Source organism: Pleuronectes platessa, chromosome 9 (genome assembly GCF_947347685.1).
Source record: "Pleuronectes platessa chromosome 9, fPlePla1.1, whole genome shotgun sequence".
Taxonomy (NCBI): domain Eukaryota; kingdom Metazoa; phylum Chordata; class Actinopteri; order Pleuronectiformes; family Pleuronectidae; genus Pleuronectes; species Pleuronectes platessa.
In genome coordinates this window covers 5,429,159-5,451,217 of record NC_070634.1, presented here as the reverse complement: position 1 = coordinate 5,451,217, position 22,059 = coordinate 5,429,159, and the positions used below count along the sequence as shown (strand labels likewise).

General features: G+C 40.5%; 1 protein-coding gene across 1 annotated transcript in view; it reads right to left on the bottom strand.

The window, feature by feature from the left end:
* Positions 1-651: 651 nt before the first annotated feature.
* Positions 652-22,059, bottom strand: part of LOC128447793 (uncharacterized) — a 77,117-nt gene continuing 55,709 nt past the window's right edge. The window contains exons 4-5 of the mRNA XM_053430137.1: positions 7,736-7,941; positions 652-2,372 (exon numbers count right to left, since the gene is read on the bottom strand). Of these exons, the coding sequence (XP_053286112.1) occupies positions 2,150-2,372; positions 7,736-7,941 (429 nt within the window). The 3' untranslated portion in view covers positions 652-2,149. The remainder of the gene's footprint in view (positions 2,373-7,735; positions 7,942-22,059) is intronic.

The following is a 22,059-nucleotide window of genomic DNA, read 5'->3' as shown; positions in this document are numbered from 1 at the left end:
CCTTTCGGTTTGCCATTTGCAGCGACGCCCTGTCGGTGGATATAGATGTAAGAGAACCCACTGGAGGGGCACTCTCTACGTGCCCACCTGTCTGTCTTACTGCAGTCTGCTGTACCATGTGGAGCCCCAGATGTTGTCGGCGGAATAAGCCACACTCATACACTCATGAAAGTGTCCATCTGGCCCCTCACGCATGCACATTAAGCCCCAGAACCATGCAGGCATAGGGACACTGGGAGGCCTGCGCAGGCCTGTTATTGTGGCATTTACCAGATACAGCAGTGAGATACTGCTGTGCGTCTTCTGTTCTGACCGTAGAAAGTCTCTAAACTGAGGGTCGTGCCCGACGGAGAGTCACTTGGCTGTGACCGAGAGGTGAACAGAGAGGGACTGGGCATGATAAGCCAGCAGGTCACAATGCTAGAGCAGCAGAGCAGAGTGAGGAGGATCTTTTAACATTAGCTGAGCCTCAGGCACATGCAGATATGGGGCTGCAGCCGGGCAGGAGAGGCACCCACACTACAGCCCTGCATCACAGATACTTCTGTTAATCCAATCAAAATAAAAGGCCGCTCTTTTTTACAGGGTTTTCTTTGTAGAACTTTGCAGAAATATTATATTTTCACTAAACACAAAGAGACCTGAAAATCATTCAGTGTAAAGATCACATTGAGGCCTGCCCCACTTTTAATTTTTCCCAAAGTTTTTGAACAACAAAGTTATTGATGGTTTATAAAATCACAGCATTTGATTATTAAACATATATAATATACAGAAACGTTTGCTATGGAAATGCATTTACAAAGTTACACAGTTATTTACATGTTGTATAATGTGGCTCTTTAGGAGATGTCTACATGTCGATTTCAGATTTAAAACAAATAGCTTGCAGCACAAACAACCACTTACTGAGCATGAAGGGCCAATAAAAAGAAACTATTGCTTGCATTATGGGTAATGTAGGATGCAACGCTGTAGGAACGGGACTCAGTTTATCTTCTTCTTGAGTGCCTCGTTAAAGTTTGATTCATACGATCAATTACAATTCAGTTTGTTGGCCACGGTTGCCAATACACATTCAGAGCTTTACTACAGCAAACACAGAAAGTGGTGAAGATATTAATGTGGTCTAATCACCTGTGTCATATGGTGCTGCATATGAACACTTGCTAGTGCACCAAATATGTATTAATCCGCCGCTGAAATTAGTCCCCTAGAAAAAAAACCTTTACTAAAAATGTAGTGCTCAGCAGCTCTGGGAAAATGTGGATCCTTCAACAAATTATAAAAACTATTTACATCTTCGGTCAAAGTGGATATTGAGTCAATAGATAATGAAACGTTTGATTTTGGTTTTCACATGGATTTGGTTAAATAAGAACAAATACAGTGGCTCCTGTACTTTAATTGTTATCAGCATCTGTAGTATAACATGAAAACATTGTTGAGCGTTTTGCTGCTACGTCCAATTTGAACGTATTGTCTGATATAGCGCAATAAAGTGCAGCACTGCATCTCCCACAAAACAGTAGATGCAAACTGAAAGCTGTTCCATATGAAAACACTGCGTTAATGAAGTGATGGTAATATAACATGAGGGCTACTTGTTGGCACTTTCTCCATCTGTATGATAATGGTTTATGTTTTAGTAGCTCTTGTCTCACTGGGAAGCTTTACTCTCATTTCTGCAACAGCGCTGGGACAGACGTTGCTCTCGCCCCCGTCCTTGTCACCACTTTACAGGCTATTCAATTAGCAGTAGAAGCATGGGAGATGGAGCCATAATGGAGCTGATGAGATGCACAAGGACAGGTGACACTAATCAGAGCGGCGCCCCATTGTCTCTGTGTGGGCATCATTAAGGAAAGAGAGATTTCAGCCTTTTTCCCCCTCTCTGAGCCTGAACACACTCATGCACTCGTGCATTTTCTTTCTTATCTTCAATTTGCAATATCTGAGATTAGACTCACTGAATAAAGTGCAAAGTTTTGACGTTGGGAAAAACAAGAACATTTGAGACTTTACAATAAGTGTAAAATCTTATTAATAACACAGATAAACTGATGTGTTTCCTTAAATGGCTGTTAGACACATCTAATACCCAAAGGATTTACTCTGGCCCTCTACTCTGTAAACTCCTGTTAGTGGTTTAGAAAAGGCTGAGACAGCCACTCTCCAACACATCCACTTTCCTCGCGTCCACTTGACTGGGTGCAGCCGCTGATGAAGCGTGACCTGCCGCTGCTGAAGTGGCCTCGGACTGATCCCGACGGCCCAGGCTCGCTCTGTCTTCCTCAGAGCCCCTGGCCCGGACTGTGAAGGAGCTCTGCTCAGCCTGCCGGTAAAGACTGCTGAGGTAGCTCCACAGACACCTGGGAAAACACAACCGAGGTAAAAACATCAGGAGAGAACAGACTTATGGAGTCACCCCACATATTTCTGTCATGCAAGTCCAATTAGGTGCATCCAAACTTCATCTCAAATAACTGTGTTGGTATAATAACATAATCCTAATCTCGTTATTAAATCCCTCTTCTCCCATTAACCAAGGCTTTAGTTTATGTGGGAACCTCTGAGCGCTGCTTAGCCTCCTGACTTGATGTGACCATACAGGTCGAGTCCCTCCATATATTTAGGAAGAGGCCATGTTGGCCAAGAGTAAAATATAATAACATTTGATGTCTGATGTTTATGTTTAAACACTTCAAATATAAATTAACGTTAACCTGCAGGAATGAAATAAAACAATGTATCAAAGTCAAGAGTGTCTCCAACCAATAACATGTACATACTAAAATGTGCTTTACCAGATACATTTTAGAAGAAACAAAGTGGCACCATGAATAAATTCCACTGACCACCTCCTCTTGTCCAATTGCACGCATGTCTACTGTGTCTTTACATTTTCTTTATTGCAGTATATTGAGGCCTTTATAGTTAATATTCACAATATGGTAAAGATCATTGTTTTGGACAAATATGGGACAGTAAAGCCAAATGGTACAATTTTCGTTCTGCAGGCGAAAATATTCAAAACTATTCAATATGTAACAGATTTTTGTAAGATTGGAGACAACAGAACAACGACCAAACACACCACTGACCTGTTATTACCAATTAGCTGATATAGCGAAGAAGTTAGCCAGTCGAATTTATGACCAGTTCAATATTCATTCATGTTAACTCTGTTTTGGTCTCCACCAACCATGGCAGAAATACCTGACTCTGTTGCAGCTGCTCCACTATACAGTATATACAATGGTGAATTGATATTGGAGCTTTTTTCTGTAAACAGCTGAAACTATGTTTCTGAGAACAATGGGAGTGAAGGCATTAAACCAAAACAGCAGGCAGAAATGTGCTATAATGTGAAGCTTCAATGCTTTTTTCTGTTTTATATTATTCTAAATGTGATGAATGGCAATGGGGTTGGAAGGACAAAACATGCAGATCATATATTAGAGGCTCTCCTTGGGCTCTACAGACATTTGATGTATAGCTGGACTAGCATCAGCATCATTCAGAGTCAAGTTTCTGGCTACTTGGTGAATATTAGTCCAGTTATTATACAGATGTACAGATGTACAGATGTACTAATATTGACATATTTGTCATAGATTCTTCATGTTGGGTCTTCATTTTCTTTTCAAACAGTAGCCACCTCACATTAAGACCGACACGTTTCAGTTCTGCCTGGCAATGTGAGGGATGACCAGAGAAATGGAGAACCTCATTATTTCAATGTGTATTTTTCCATCAGGAATATTCCGTAACAGTATTTCAATGGTTTAACCTGTTCAGCAGTTGTTTGCTACCAAGCGATACACTGGACACCAAACACAAAAGCACTTTTTGCAGTAGATTGACTGGATGCATAACCTCAGTTCACAAAATAATTGTCTACTGAGGCAAATCAATGCCTCAGATCGGAATTGAACCGTTCTGCTTGTTTACAACATCTATCATTTGTTCTTATCAAGTGTGATCAGAGCAAGTTTCCTTTCCCTAATATAGGTTTGATGGGACAAAGAAAAGCTCAATTCTGTGAGAATTGGAAAACACATTTCTTGTGCATTGTGGTAACTAGAGTGTCAACAGATAAGAGAGTCCATAGTATCAACTCGTGGGTCATTCATCATACAATTGTGCTCCTGTGTTTTCACTTGGAACAGCTTGGAAATGTTGTTTGAGGCCTTTGCTCAGATGTCACAGCTAATGCCTTGCTCAAATGATCCCACAAAGGAAAATGTAAAGTGGAAAACTGGCAATTGTGCTCTCGCTCCCCAACTCTCTCAACTTATGTGCAGCTGTAACTTCAGAAGAAGCACATTTGTACGCTTGTGCAGACTTATATCTGCAAAAGGCAGCTGAGCGCATCGTCCTGAGGCAGCTCTGCAAACTGCAGCAGACAGTAGCGTGAGGTGAGAGAGCAGTGTAGGCCACTTTGTATCATGTCAGCGCTAACGGTTAGACGCCATCTCCACAGTGTCCCTTGTCACCAATCACATCCTTTTAAACCACCCAGGGAGCTTGACACCCCCCTCCCCGCACACACACACATACACGCACACACTCCCTTATCTGTCAATGCTGCTTAAATAATGTAATTAATTACTTAATTAACATTTCCATAATCTATTTTAATAAATCTAACACGGCATAATGAGAGTTTCTAACCTCCAGGCAATGGCATATAAAAATTCACAGTGCAGAGCTGCATGGTCAGGGCACTGTCTCAGCTCCGCGACTCCTGACATGACAGTAAAGGAAGGAGAGGGCACATATTGTGTGGCAGCCTTCAAAGAGGCAGTTCGAGCCTGACAAATGTCATGTGACTTTGTGAATCTTTCCAGTTACAGACCTGCAAAACGAAGAGGACGGATAAAAATATTTATTTATAGACTTCGAGGGAAATGAGAAGGATTAAGTGCTGACATGACGTGTCTCACTGAGGTTGATTAAAATTTTTTTAACAACGTTGTAGCTCTATGACACTCACGACACAAACTACCAGTGTTCTTGTTTTTTTTCAAGAGTTTTTTTTTGTTTATTGATTAAACCTTAAAACCTATATTACCCACCATTACCCCTCCTTGGCTTCCATTAGTTCAGTCCGAGATTCGGGTGTCTTAGTCTAGTAGCAGCTAGTGTAAAGTATAGATGAGTAGCAGAATACTGAGATATGGTAAACTGACATCTTTTATCACATTTAGACCAATCATGTCCTGTAATTAATTTCCATATGCACACCGTGAAACTTGAGACGTTGTAGCCATAGCAACTGACAACAGGTTACAGAGAGGTTCAGTCACTGGGGTGGGAACGAAACGCTTTACCCTCCTGCCATTAGACAGTCATTACAGCATGTTACCTTTTCATCAAGAGCCAGTGTAAATGACCACGAGTTCAAAACACACGTCTCTCCGTACTGCTCACTTGTTTATCTTTGTCTGAAAGCCTTGTCTCAGAGGTGTGTGTGTGTTTGTGTGCGTGTGGGTGAGAGACGAGGGGGTTGTGCCGTACAAGGACTTCCCCCCTGGGGCTGAAGAGTGACTGAGATGCTCCCTGACAAGGGGCAGCAGGAGGCTGGCACGTCCCAGGCAGCACAGGCAGCACAGGCACCATGGGGCATGAGTCTGTGGGGCCCACCGATCCTAATAAGGGCACCCACCAACCGTCCGACTGTACCAGTAATCATTTAAGCATCAGTTGACAGCAAATCCCTTTGGTGCGGTGGGATACCTCCACACTACAGCCGACAATGCACAGCATTTCGATTATATGATGACTGTTTGTTTTCCATTTGACATAATGTACTTAATCTAAGGCATGGTATTATTAAGAGTCAATGTTTCAAAACAACACAATCATTCTATCTTCTTCTTTTTAATGACTCGCAGACATTAACAGTGTGTGTATTTTAATAGTATGACTGTTATCATGACAACATATCTGAACCTTCAACTCAAACAATGAGCAAATACCTGCAGCGGAGATGTGCCGAGAACGCAGCTCGTCTGCTGTGGCTGCTGAACTTGTTGTAAACAAACCAATTTCCTGTCATGAAATTACAGCTCATTATTAGCGTGGATAAGGGCTTCAACAACATAATGATGCAGAAGCACATTACCAGCGCAACCATATTTATTAATTACCAGTTCACTAGCCACATTCCTTGCAAAGGCGGTTAATGGGGGGAAAAAAAGTTACGAGACTTGTAGAGTTAATTACAAACAGCCTCTCGTTTTAGTTAAGACAAATACTGGAGGAAGCAAAGATGTAGCACACAAAGTTTTCATTTTGCGATTGGCCTGAAAGAGGAGTTTAGGGAGATTGGAGGGTTACTTCACTTTCTAGCATCATATTCTAAACAGGGGAGCTTGTCTTTAATTCTTAAAATTTAGTTCATTAAGGTCAGAATTACTTTTAGTTTCCAAAATACTACTAGAAGTATTATTTCTCTTAAAAAAAATAAGAAAACCAATGGTCAGAACTTGAATCTGCCCGTCGGAGCAGGAAAATCAATCTCAATATACAACTGTGATTATACAAATAAATTACAGAAACGACTCTTGAGTTAAAAGAAAAAAAAAGGGTTACTGCTAAAAGTTAATGATGAAGGTTTGTCATTCATTGTTGAATCTGATGGAATGAGTCCGAACGAGGTGCTTTTCTTGAAATTTCAAATTTTTAATAAGTAAGAGAACATTGCTACATTTAATTCTAACCTGGTGAGCTTGCCGGGGACAAATTAATACCGAGTTAATTTTAGCTGAAACATTGCAGTGAACAAATAATCAGTTGTTAATATGATAGCAAACATAAGTTGACTTTGACTTGCAAGCATCTGAATAATTGATTAAGGCTTCCCAATGTTCATGCAACATTGTGATTCTGTTTTAACTTATTATCATAATGAATTTCATATTGTGCCCTGCATAGTTTGGGATTAATAGGCATTGGCTATGTGGGTAATAAATACGCCAGGAAGCTACGTACATGTAACACACCTATGCAGCCTATCTTTAAATCATGTTTAATTTAACTTTTCATGGGGGGGGGGTTATTAAAGTTAAAGTAGGGATTTTGGTGCCATATTTTGCTTTGAGCTACCAGAATCCTAGCGCCGGCCCTGAATCCAGTAGGTGTTTGTGACTGATGTGCAGCCTGATTGAGTCTCTGCTTTAGGCAATCCCAGATTACATAACCTGTGTCAGTAATCTGAGAACAGTAATCATCATATGTAGCTTTCTAATCACAGAGTAGATATTGTTTATGCCAGGAATCTAATGTATTATTTACAAGGTAGACGTTAATAAAAAACCGGCTGTTCATTTACTAATGGTTTACAGAACCGCAGGCATTGTTCCAATTAGCAATATCAAAATGGGAAAGAAGACTAAATGAAAACAAGAGGGGGGGGGGGGGGGGTGTTACGGGTCGGACAACAACATGTTTTCACAGTTTATTTGGGTGACACGGTTGCTCACCGTTCTTTGTTTTGAAACTCATATGAAAATGAAATATTTCTTTGTTGTTTTTGCTTTTTGGAAAATGAAAACACATCTAAGACCAGATTACAACCAGAGTGTAAAGACCATCATCATCTTATTAATCATAATCATCTGCATTCTGATTGCGCTCGCAAAGTTATACAAAGATCAGACCAAGGGCACTTCAACTACTTCAAGTACACAAAGGCTAATAAGTACGGAGTCGAAATACCATGACTCACTTGATGAGCAGGATCTCCGTCAGCAGACCAAAAGAGGCAGCAGCCACTTTAAAGGTGGTGGGAGGCGGAGGCCTGGTGAAGAAGGTCATCATCCAGTAAACGGCACACGGCACCAGACCCAGCAAAGCAAACCCTGTGATCAGCACGAGCCACGTCTGCCACTGGGAGCTCACAGAGCGCCATGGAGAACCCCACTGGAGCTGGTACTGGATGAGAGGAGAAATAGACAAGTCCTCATGAGTTCACACAATCTGAATGTTCAGACAAATCCAAGTGGTTCTGGTTTAAGATGCAGAGAAACTCAAGCCAGGAACAGAATGGGGAGTTGCAGCTGTGGTGTTGGTCATTGAGTCGATCAGGACTGTTCCAGTTTCATCAAATAGGTAATGCCATGTTCAGTGGAAAGTCCATCCAACCACCTATCCATATCCATAGCAGAGAACTTGTTGCTCTTAGGCCACAGTGCTAACCAAAAATATGAAATTATATAATGATATACCTAATTTAGTAAACTAAGATGGTTACAATAGCAATCATTATTTTATAACGTTTCTGAGCATGTTAACCTGATATCATTCATCTTTAGTGCCGATGTGCAGCATGCTTGCAGATGCTTAGCTGGCAGCTGTATTTGTGGGTGTGTTAATCTGTGATGTAATGAACTATGATCCAGGAAGTTCAGTTCAGGTAACAAAGCTGCAACTTATTTTGCAATTCCCTGACATCGGATTCCACAACTGAATTGTTTTATCTTTCATCAACTCAGTAATGAGTGAATAAAAATAAACAGGTCACGTTACCAAAGTGAGCCTGTAAGAATTTGTGGTTGCATGTTTTTGACTGGCCACCTTGACGGATGATGCTGCAGCCAAATTTGAGTCTTGGCACATCCAGTGTTTTGTTGTATGGGCTTAATTTAAATGAATGAGTTTTTTCTTGCAGGGCTAAGTCAGTCTGACATTATATCTGATGTCTCGCTGAGAGGGTTTATTTTTTGTCCCCAACCAATCTGCACCTAGTGACACATTCACTTCTATTTACACTGAATCAGCTGCAGCGGTTGCTCGATAATTGACTAATTACACATTCAGCTATTTAAGAGCAACATTATCATTAATTTTTAGTGGTGTTTGTGGGAAACTGCTGAAAGTTAATTTAAGTGTAAACTTTGTTTTAGCAGTTTTTGGTCTTCCAGAGGAAAATATCTGAATATGACAGCTTGTCATGAAGTGCGGTTGTCGGCTCTCTGGTGCTGAGCAGGTTGTGGAGTGAAGTAAAATAAGTAAATTATGAGCTGAGACTCACTCGTCCTGATGTGGAACTGAGTGAGTTGCAGATCCAGGTGATAATTCTCTGGTCATCACCATAAACAACCCCTTTCACATTGTTTTTCATTTTTTCATTTGATTTTTATTGCCATAAAAATACTAATTATAAGTCGAATATGCTAATATAATAACCTAAACCAACCAAACAAATAATATAACATCTGCAAAAACCTCATCCATTGTTGATGGATGTTTTTATGGATCGAGCTCTTGCTATGAAGGAAGATGACATAACCATTCCTACTCCCTCCTTCAAATCTCTGATTGGTCGACTGTATCTCCAACTGACTGAAATAGTTATTAATGAGCACAACACCAGAGCTATTTGAACTGCCTTACAAACAGCAGTTGTGAGCAGTGATTTCGAGGTGTGGAACCAAGCTATGACAACTCGTTGTCTTGTTGAAATCTTCCCCGACTGTGAAAAGATTTGGCCCAATTAACGACTTGACAATACACAGTGCTTTGATCTGTGTTCTAAGTGAGTGTGGAGTTGATCTTTCTCTGATGTGTACAGATTCCAATCTTTTAAAAAATGTAGAATTTACGACACACATATACTATTAGATCATAAGATTATCTGCTTGATTTTACACAAACTATACTGGTCAAAAAACCCACTAACAGCTGCCAACATTTGGTTTTTGTCTCTCGAGTAGATGTATATCAGGTAATAATTCAATATAGATCGAAGGTTATATTTGTAAAGTGGAAGCGTCAGAACCGGCAGACATATGAGTGGTACAGCTCCTATTTCAAATTACAATCTTCTGACTTATCAAGTATCCTCTACGATAATGGTTCTAGGTCAGCCTGGTTACCAAGAGAGATAAGCCACAGTGAAAGTGACGATGCTGAAGATGATTTTCCAATCTCTGACCGGATGTTCCACCTATATTCAACAATATAGGTAAGAAGTTTTAACTATATTTTATCCAAAGCGACTTACAATAAGTTTAATCAACTATGATGGTACAAACCCAGAACAAGAAGAATAAAGAAAGTACAATTTTCAGTATTGAAAATACTAATAAAGTTTAGTATTTATCCAGGAGACCCACCTACTGGCTCATAAATGTACTGGGTGGGCTACATGAGGGCATCCTGTGGCGGTAGCCAGATCAGAGGGGTGGCCACACTAATTAACAAGCAGTTACAATTTTAATGTGTGAGAGCAGATGATTCGGGAGAATCCTGTTGAAGCTTTGTGAGATCCAGGTCAACGGTATTATATTAGCAAAGGCTCAGGATATAGATGATCCTGCATTTCCTGGACTTCTCGAGAAGAAACTGAATGAAATGGGAGATTATGTGTGATGATTTTAATGAAGAAATGGACCCAATTTTCTTCTTCTTTAAATTTTAGATGCTGACGCTGCATTTTTGCCGCATCATTATGTTGCCCAATGAACTTTTGGGTGTTGGCGCATAAATGCACATTTGGGTTCTTCTGTGTTTTTTTTACCTCTTGGGAACAATGTTCAACAGCGATATTTTCCTTCATATCATGCAAGATAGATAGAAGATGTAACACTGGCCAGATGTCGTACATGACTTACCAGTGGGAACAAAACAGAAAGGCAACTCCTCAACTGGCAATGTGCGAGGAGTTTATTGCCTTTTTAGTGGGTTTGTACCTCCTAGTTTCCTTGTTAAACATTTCAATAGAGTGGTCAAACTGTACCTGTAACTGGTTAAATGTGTAATTTGTTTCTTCCCTTAAAACAGTAAACGTACACTGTGCTATGGAGCCAACAGGACAAGTTTTACAGATGCAGAAATCCTAATAATAGTGGTGTGAATGTACAATGGTGAGCAAACAAACCCATAATCATGGAACAAAGTCAGTAACGCAACTGCACACCTGCTCTGTACATTCTGTCCTTTGTTAACCTCGGGCTTGGCTTTTTTAAAAGCTGTACAAAAAACACTTAACATTCAAACAGGGGAAGAAAAACCCATATAAACACATACACACACGCACACGCAGTTAAACACATACAATATGCACGCAGGCCCATGCATAAAAACATTAAAGCATGCACACAGTCATCAAGCCAACATGCAAACACGGCCTTAAACCCTCGCCAAATATCGCCATGCTCTGGAGACAAACCAAACCACTTGAGCAGCGTTTGATTAGTGTCTGGAATTCATCTGCAAATGCACACTTGCCTTGTCCTCTTTCATGGCTGCTATTCATTAATTAGATTCTTTGTGCAACTGAGCTATCCTCAGTGTTTAAGGTTACATCAGGCCCCAGTAAGTGGCTGCCTGATAACAGAATGCATCCATCTTCATTACTCAGCCCTTTCTGTCGAGGCTTGCTCTTCCACAAGTGAGCTATGTCAGGAGGTTCTAAGGAACTGATCCATTTCATTGCATTCGGATCCTGAACTTTTGCCTCCTTTGATTTTGGTTGCTCTGATTAAATTACTGGGCTGTGGTTTCCAATTCATATCGGGTTCTTTTGTGGTTGTTTTTCCCCCTCGAGGAAGATCAGTGGTGGAGCCAAATGAAAACCAAACACCTCTTTGTGTCTTTAGATCACATAATATGTTTGGAGAAATTCGCAGCCATGTTGGTCAAAATGTTTTTTTCTTTGAAGAATCCTGTCTCTTTAACATTGTGAACACTCTGGTTGTTTTTTTTAACATTTCTCCTGATAAGCTATGGCTGTAGATCACAGTCAGGTCAGTGCATTCAAAAATATATTTTGATTAATTTTAAACAAGGTCACTAAGAATTCAGAAATGATTACCTCTGAAATTAGATTAATTATTAAATTATTAGTGTATATGATTTATAAATCTTATTTTTGAATTTTGTTGCATAACAAACCACTTTCTTCCATGTTTCTGTCAGTGCACAAGCTAACACACACACACAAAGAAGAATTGTAAGCTTATTCCATCCATATTTGCCAAAGAAATCTCAGACATTCAGATAAATGTCTTCACAAACCAAAACACCTGTTTTCAATCTTAGAGGAAATATGAATAGACTCAACTCCCAAGTTAACAACAGGGGGAATGTGTTGTCACACAGTGAAGGCTTTCTTTTGTTATTCAGGGAAATGGAACCATGATAACAAAGCTTTAAAAACTGGGCCTGAATGTGGTGGTCAGTCCTCGTGGTTTTTTGGCGACTGAAAGCCATTGGACACATTTTGGTGACAATCCTGAAAAGGCTCATTTTAAATGGAGCTGTTAGCATCACATCCATCAATGAAATCTCAGCTTCTAGTCATTTCAAGGTCAAGCCAGTTTGAATCAGGTTAGAAGCAGCTCAAAATGTTTATTGCATTCCCTCAACTGAATGAATTATCTGTGAAGAAGCACGGTGGAGTAACCATAAGGAGACCGACGCATCTGTCTTGTCTCCACGTGACTCTGCACGGACGCAGGTTTTTAGTATTTTGTAGGCGAATGGCTCAAAGGAGAAACGGAGACACAACGGTCCGTCTATTCCACAGAAACCATGATTAAAGACATACTATATGAGGATATGTATCACAGGCCTGGCGAACTTACCTGCACATTTTAGGTGAGGAACACTGTCTCATCAGAAATTACATTTGCCCTGAACCTCATCTTAAATTCAAATAACATGTGGTTGTTCAAACACCACACAGAGAAGCCAGCTATAACTTAAAAAGTCAACACGCTATACATTCACCATTGGTTAAACATCACAGTGTGTTAATTACATCCTGATGTTTTATGACTATGACCTTTAAACACTATACCAATCAATCAATACAGGAGGGAGGCAGCCCATTGGGAATATTTAGATTCACAGATTCTGAAAGTAGGGCACTATTTATCCAAACACAATCATTATTAATCGCCGGACAGTCAACCCAAATACATTCTGCATATTTTCCACATTACACCCTCTCTCTTTTGAAGCACAACTACCACATACATTGTCCAGCATGGAGATAATGAATGAAGATGAGCTGCCACATTTGTACAGCAGAGGAGATGAAGGGACAAGTAAAATGTTATCCTCATAAAGTGGTGGTCAGACATGTTTGACCTGCTTTCTCAATGACTAACATTTAAAACAAGTTTTAGAAAAATGACACGTTACACCACAGTCACCCCTGTTGAACTTTGAAATTGAGGACTTTATGTAGGCCATACAATGAAAGCAGTCACAGATAACACTTCAATTTAGTAAGGTCAGTTACAATGGGTTCTTGATATCAGACATAAGTGACAGGCCTCTCAATTTTAGCCAGGGTACCACTTTTGAAGAAGGGAACACTGAAAAATATGTCTAAACTGTGGTTTGGCTGGATACTTTACCTTATCTAATATCAAACAATATATTTAACTGTTATCTTGGTCCAACTTCCCCAAATCTATAAAAGAAAAGGAAACTAAAATTGGCCTTAACTCTGTTATACTATCATCCAGGTTCCCACACACTGGATGTGCTGCAGTGCACTAATGATTACAAATACTTTATTTCCTTTTCTTACAATCTTGTTTCAAATCATGTCACTGTGTGGTTTAGGAATTAGTGATTTTGAGGCTACTGTAGGCCTATGCCTCAACTAGATTTGGAATTATTCTCATTTCCGCAGGAACTTCTACTAAAATATTTACCAACCACCTATTTCTACTAAGTGTACCATGAATACCTGCTGCAGTAGAGACCTGGATTTGTTTTCCTAAAATGTCTCAGTACTTTAACCCTTAACTGGTTATTGGTGTATCGACTAACTTTAGTTGGATCCCCTAATTTCAGGTGCAACACAAATTAACTGTGTAATGTCTAAAATGCCAAGGAGCTCCTCCAACAGTCTCCCGTGTACATGCTGCTTGTTTGCTAACAACAGTGATGAAGTTCTACTTAGAAAGACCAGACCAGAAAGTCTATTAACTTATTGAGATTAAAAGCCTGATGCCTTCCCTCCCACACATCCCTCCATGGCCCCTTCCCCCGGCCGGCATCACACCTCCAAAGGAGAAAGGTGATTGATGAGCCCCATCAGGCAGCTTGGAATCTCTTCTCTCATTAGACTCCTTATGCATCTAAGCGGTTTCAACACACACATATACACACACACACACACACACACACACACACACACACTGGTAGAGCCAGGCAGGGGGAAGGGAGTGAGTGGGTGTCCATCCTCTGACTTTTTAGAAGATAAGTACTCACACTAAAATATTTACTTTGTACATTAATCTCCGGAAAATTAATTTGCCATTATACTTTCACCCTCAGAAAAAAGTGAGACTTTTTTTAATTGAGAAGTGTGCTTTCCACTCCCCTCTCTTCATGCTCAGTGAGCTTTCTCTCTTTTGTCTCACGTCTGGGACTGTTTGGAAATTAATGTCCTGAGGGAGCGGTGTTTGGACAGTCAGGGTGGATCCTATCATCGACCACTGAGGCTCTCGAGAGGAGGGTTAGCTTGAGTGGTGAAAAGGAAGGGAAAGAATGTTGAATATGCATGTCCCTAACACAGACATGCTCAATCACATTAATGGAAGTTCAGGGCAATATTATGTACTAATTGCCAATGGATAGCGGCATTACTGTAATGTGCCGTTGAATATATCGCTGCAGACCAGGTGGGGTCCTTTCTATTCAGATAAATAATCTCATTATACCTGAGACAATAACCAAGATAAACAGTTAAAGTCAATGCCCTACATTGAAACAATTTAGTCAGGAGTGCATCTGATTCAAGTAAATCACTTTTTATCAGATGGTTACAATACATATGCAGTGTAAAAAAGCTATACTTTGTGTTTCTCTGGGCGTGAAATTTTGCATTTGCTAACCAAATCTATTTGTAGATTGTGAAGCAGTCAGATAAAAAAATATTCTGCTAATCCTGCTTCTGAGGCTCTAACGTGGCGTTCCAGGAATGGAAGCCCATGTTGTGTAGAAAGATGTTTCAGCATTTGTGTTTCCACCCTGATTTGAAATAACAAATTTACCAACATTACCCCATGTTCTGAACAGGTTTAATTGTGGTGGTGAGAGATTCAGGCAGTTTGCGGTTTAATTTTAAGATATAACCAAAGTTAAGTAGGTGCTAGCTAGGCAACCACATACCTCTTGTCACTACCCAAAGAAATTGCAATGCGCAACTCAAAGCATTCAATGTAAGTAGCACTGTCACCCTCTTTCTTTATGAAATGAAGCCACGCTCTGCACCGTTACTTCCTCTCTGCCAGGACTCCTTGTGGCAAGTTTCCAACAGACACATTTGGTGTTGTTGTTTTGCAATGTGCAACAGTCAGAAAGAACACGACAGCATCGGTAATAAGGGTTTTGAGAAGCTCATAGATGGTTCATACAATGTGGAACCAGTTCTCGAATCCTTTCTGTAACAATGTGCATGGGGTTTTAGTGAGAGAAAATAAGGTATCTGAAGAGGATGGAAGGTTGGTGATTTTCGGGCTGCGCTATATATATATAAACAGTATATATATATTTGAAGCACTTCCTGTACCCATTTTAAAGAGACATATTATGCCCATTTTACCACAGTTGATATGGTTTCTTGGGACCTTAATGAAATGTCTGTAACATATTTTGGTCAAAATACCACAAGGATCATTTAAACAGCACCTTTTTACCCTGTCTAAAACAGGCCTCCTCAGATTGACCTGTTTAGAGTGCCCCGCCCCCCTCACCCCCGGTGAGCCTGGCTGCGAGAGCCCCAGCTCCCCAGCGCAGCCCCGCAGTGGGAGCAGTGGGAGCAATGGGAGCAGTTGGAGCTTGAGCTGGCGCAGCAGCAGCATCCTTCCACACTGTTGAGTCAACGTTTAGAGGTGTCCCGGAGGTCCCTTGTTTATGCAGCCACTTAAATGTCTGACGGGTAGCAGCAGCGAGCTAACGCTAGCCGGGCTCCACCGGCCCGGTTAGCTCGTGAGCTAACGCTAGCCGGGGGGAGCCCCTAGCGTCAGCTCGCTCGTCCAAGGCCATGTAGCGAGACTCCCTACATGGGCATGGTGTGACTATGACGTTTATTTCGTTCATAATCCCATTCGACGCACTCTAGTGTATCGTTTCTGAAATAGAGGAACCACAACAAATCGCGGGAGTTTTTTTTTTCCAGAGTTTTTGGGACGGTAGACATGCCAGATACCCAAATTAACGTGTAGAAGCACTAAAAAAGTGGAATTTTCATAATATGTCCCCTTTAAAGTATTCTGACACGCTGCCTGTGTGAGCAACAGGCAGGTGGTAGATGAAGCAGATCAGCGATGCAGAAGTCATGCACTTCACACGCATCCGGTGTGGCCCGGGCGTTAGAATGAAAAACTGTGAACATGTGTGCTAGCCAGCTTACTGGTTCAAATGTATGCAACAAACATTAGCATGTGCGTTGAACTACCATAATACCGAACCAGCAGTGTTATCGGAAGGCCAAAAGTTAGCACATCTTTAGCTATTGACATTGGTCGATCTATGGATTATGTTAAATAAATACCCAATTCAGAAATAACTCATCCACTGTTAGTGAACCATAAGCCCCCAGATACAATGCTGGGCTAAGAGGTGATATTGGAACAGCAATGCTCAGTATTACAATTTAGTAATGCACACACATGCATTTTACTTATTGGATTAATTAAACAATGCTGTTTCATCATTCCCTCGTCTTCCACATGGATCATTAACTGGTTGGAAGATGTATGTATGTTGCCATCACATGCATATTAAATCATCTTTTACTGAGTTTTCATTTCAAAATGAGTCAGCAGGAGACAACATTTACTACCCACTCTTGGAGCTAAAGTTAATTAGTTCGCTGGCTAGGTTTGATAAAATCTGCCAGTGATAGTTGACATTTCAACCGGCAATAACACAAAAGGCCACTGGGTAAAGATGATAAAGTTATTTTTGTCTCCCTCTATTTCAAATATTATAAGTTGTAAGTCAGTTCCCGTTATTGTAAATGTCCCCAGTGAGAACAAAAAGACTGACAGGCGCGCCGGAGGATTTGTCAATTGTGGCTCCTTGTGGGAAAGTGTGCGACAGTATGAGAGGGTGTGTATAAGAGTGTGAGAGAGGGAGAGACAGAGAACGCATTGTGCGAAAGATTTTGTGTGTCAGAGAGGGGGAAGGAGGGCGAGTTTGTCTGTGAAGGTTGGGGTTTTGGTCATCTGCCATCGGATAAGATATCCTGACAAGGCAATCAGAGGGAAAACAAATTCTGCAGCCACACAGGTTCAACTCTGTCGTTCTTCACCCTGATGAGCTTTTGAAAAATGGAGTGCTGTTGAAATTGGTTTTGTATGGGAGGCTTCATATCTGTCTCTTGTCAGGATTATTGCCACCTGTCTTCATTGCGTGTAAAGGTCTGTTAATTAATCTGCCTCGCCTTCTTTGTTGGCCGGAGAGGGGGGGTGGACGAAGCGCCGCTCTGTCAGGTGCACGGTTCCAAATAAATAAACTATATCTACTTTAGGATAAGACTCCTGTGATGTTAAGCAACATATCTAATCAGTATCATTAAAATAATGCACCATGTCTTTCCTCTCTAATTTTATGAGTGAAGCACTTTAATTGGATATTTAATTTAATTCTGTTAATGAAAGTCCTGGGAAAGGCTGTTTGAGGGACACTGATATCTCTTGTGATCAATGAAGCCGCAAATAGAGCTCTTCAGAAATTCTCTTCAGAGATTATGTCTGTCTCCAACTGTGAAAAAGCTGCAAATCGAACATTTGCAATCATAGAAATACATGCAATGTGCTCTGTTCCATAGGAAGGTGATGCCTGATAAAACATGTCAGCTGATATTAGCAAGGTGGATGTGTGAAAGTGGATGCATGCAGGTAAGAGCAGCAGCATGTGATCCAGCAGTGATTAATTTGACATGGATGGATTAATATGCCACTGGATATCCATGCCAAGCCTATCAGAGTAAAAGTGTTATTACACAACCATCAGCTGTGATGCCTCAAATGAGCCGGAGGAAACTGATTTACAAGGCCAGGATACTGCAAGAATGGAGGCACGGAAAAACTGCTCAGTGGACTTCTTTCTTTTGTTGCACGAGGCCCAATCACAATCGCACAGGAACTTGCCATTGGCCTCGGCCCTGCTAAGTGTCAAATTGATCAAGTGCTCGTTGGGATTGTCTGCTGCAGAGTGTCTGCACCTGTGCATTCCTCTAAGTGTTGAGATCCTGGCAATTCTTGACGTGAGGTTTGAACTCGGCCTGCTGTTTGCGGCTCAGGCGTACCCAGACATGCCTGGCTGAGAGCAGCTTGTATTGTACACACACTCCTGTCGCTCTCCTCTGTTCCTTTGGAATGTAAACTACTAGTGTCACATCAGTGATATACAAGGGCTGCACATTTTTGTTGCAGTGCAGGTGCAGTTTGGGGTGAAGCGCTTAAGTGCTGTCCCATGTTACAGCATGCAAATGACTCTGGAGAACAAGAGCTACTTGGAGTCAGCTCAATGCAGAATAAAGTTTTGAACAAAGAAAGTCATCAGATAATGTTTATTACATATTTCCCCTGTGAATGCATGCCACAGTATCCTTAATCAACAGCACTTTTACATATGTTTGATTAAAGGAAAAATGAGCTGTTGTTTCTCCAAGGACATCTTTTTATGTGGAGAATACTTTTTCATTTAGCAGATGCTTATATGCAGAACAGTGTTGTTGCCGCCCACAGGTATAATCAACCAGAAAATTAATAATCCTTCTGCAGGACTACAATAAATCATTATGCTTTGGACAATTAATAATGGAGGCGAAGCTTGGAAGCTTGTCTGATTACAATAGTTACGATGCATATCATCAAGATTTAAATTTTACATTTCACAATGGAGTTTCAGACACCAGTGCACATTACTGATGTTTATATTTGGTATTGGGGCGGGTCACAGGGGTTGAGGGATGGTGTATATCTCCATTTATTACTCTATCCAAACTCCTATTAAAAAAATTAGCTCTTTTTGTAGCTATAAATTTACAGTTGACGCTGAGTAAAACCACAATGCAGGGTGATTAAAGGACAAAGTCAAAATAAAGTGCTTTATGAAGCTTCTCATGCAAATTATTTTATGCGTAGAATTTCAATGATTTTAATCGGAATTGAGAAACACATTTTATGTTGCCAGCAATTGTGAGGTCGGCAAATTCTCCCTCTACTTTGGATGTTTACTCAAAATGGTTTGATCAAGCTGCACATTATTTATCAGAAAATAAATTCACCTCTGATAGTACAGATGATGGATCAGTGGTCTAATCATAATAAAGTGGTTGGTGCAGTTTAATGTATTTTTTATTTTATTTGCATGCTGAAACAACTTAAAATACGTGTTTATTGTTATTATTTCTTTAGTTAACGGAGGGAGACACTATTTATCTGGTCAGTCACAAAAGGTATTTAAACATCTAAGATCGTACATCAAGGTACACCCAGGGATGCTGTTTGGGACAAACCTACAAACCTACAACCAAGCCTACATCCTCATCATATGTCGTCAACTAATATGAGCTTTTTTGAAAATGTGCAGAAATTAATTAACTTCTAAATTAACCTCTGAAAATAACTGATTTAAAGTTCAAATTCAAAAATTGTGTTTTAAAGGCGGGTCTACCAAATAAAAAAAACTTAAGAAGAAAAAATGAATCTTTCTGCAGTGTGGATGTGCAAATGGATTAGTGGTTTGACAATTGCTCTGTATTTAGTTTGTATGACCTATGATTCTCTTTGATGACTTTAGTGGGATTACCAAAATGCTGATCTTATAGTTCTTTAATTTACTCTAGGCCACCTCACCTCATTCATCGTTTTGGAGGGATCACACTTTTCATTTCATTCGGAAAGTTGATGCTCCACTTGAACAGTGGAAGCTATTGAGCCGAGCCAACTAGTGTTAGCTTTGATTCCAACTACAGTAGATGGCTCTTCTCATCTATTTTATATCAACACATGCTGCTGAGTCATCAGAAGCTTTGGCAGTGTGATGACAAGCAATCAGAAGTCAGACCTCAGCACGCCGTACATTACACCATCAACAAATCAAAATAACTGATCAAAATAAGCAACAAAAATGTCAAAAAAATATGAGGACATTATTTCCACTGACGAGCTGCATCACCTGTACATGAACCTTAGTTTGACATTTTAATATTTTCACTCAAACGTTACACCATGATTTCTTTGAGTGCCCTCACAACCCAGGTGTGCAGATCTGTTACACGCTGTGAGGATAACTAACACCGGGTCCACTCAGTTTTGACATCCAGCTTTCAAGAGTCAAAGAAGAAACGCTGAGAAACATGGGGGTCCCATACCTGAGCTGGGTAGTCAGGTCCTTGAATGGACATAAACTTCCCCCACCTGACATGTGGTGGGAAGAGGATTAGTTAAACACACTCAGTCTTGGCTGACTCACACTTTGTGGAATCACAAAGTAATCTCGAGGCACATTCACTTAGGAGGCAGCTTGATGATCCCAGGCCAGTGATTTATTCATCTAAGGCACGTTGCGAGGCTGTAAGAATTTGTCAAGTTAGAATCCTAATTAAAACTGTTAATCACAGATTCCTGTTTGTTCAGCACTCGAGTGAAATGAAAAATGTGATCAAATTATTCATTGCTCCCTTTCAGACAGGTAAGCCAGCATAGCCCTGGGTGTCAATGCACGGCGAAAAGTTTATGAAGGCGTATGAAGACTTTAATCCTCGACTTTTTAATTTACTTGATATATAGAAATTATAAGTTGACATCAACAATTTAACCACCTGATCAGTTTGGATTTATCTATTTATCCAGATCGGCATAAGATGAGACATTTCTGAAATGGGCTTCAGGCAAAAGAAAATGTGCAATGGACTGGATCAAAGTGCAGCTGCTCATATTGAGAGTGAGGCCTGTAGCTATATTACATGGAGAGGTAAAGGCTGAGCTCTAATTTTATCAGCTCTAATATTTCACACTGCTCACGAAATCTCCCAAAAGTTAGAACAGTCAACACTGTTGTCATGTTGTCATTGAACCAAGCTACTGCCGAGGATTTGTAATAAAATGCAGCCTTCAAAAAAGCTAGTGTGACGATATCATAGGAAAATCATACATGCTCTGCTCGGCCATGACTTGACATGTAGCGCCCTGATCAAACCAACACACAATCCTCAATGAAAACCCCGGTATTGTTTTAGTTTTTCGATATGGAAAGTAAACCTGTGAGCATCAGGGAGTCTGAGGAAAGGGCTGGGCAACACAAATGGTCCTACCGGTACCTGCTGTGAAGACCCCATTAAAAACAATGTGGACACCAGCAGGCTGTCAATGTAAAGACCTCCAGTGTGTCCCTTTGATGTGCAGGGGCTGCTTGACAACAACTTCAAAAATGGATGAAATATTACATCAGACAGATGTAACAGACAAAATATTCTCCCCAGTGTAGTGTATGGACAGAGAGCGTCCATCTTTGAAATGCAGGTTTGTTGTATTCCAGCCTTAAAAGATATTTGAGTTATTGTTTGAAGATGTATTTGATGCTTGTGTGCAGCTGTGAAACAAAAGGTTTGTCAATCAGTGTGATTTACCCTCCTGTTAACTCCACTGGGAGACACAAGTGGGACATTTAAAGGTATAGCGCCTGACTCATAAATCTGCAGGCTCATATTTGCCCATCACACACAATTTTACCATAAACTGGCATCAAATAGCTAACACACTTAAGAGGTATATAGGCAGCGAGTCAGATCCAATACACGTTTTGTAAAAAATACCTCTCAGTCCACTAGCTGTTGTTCTGTGTGCGCTAAAAATCTTGTCTGAGCACAACGCCCTGATGGTGTCAATTGAAGACAAAGAGACAATATTATAACTCTTATTTGAAGTGCTCAAATGTAAATTTTAGGCAGCAGTGATTGTTTTCCAGGACCTGTCGAGTCTTATCATTTTTAATGTACCCATGTCAATAAGATTACTTTATGTGACAATCAGGGTGATTGAAGCCCAGCATCTGTTAACTTCTTTAGCT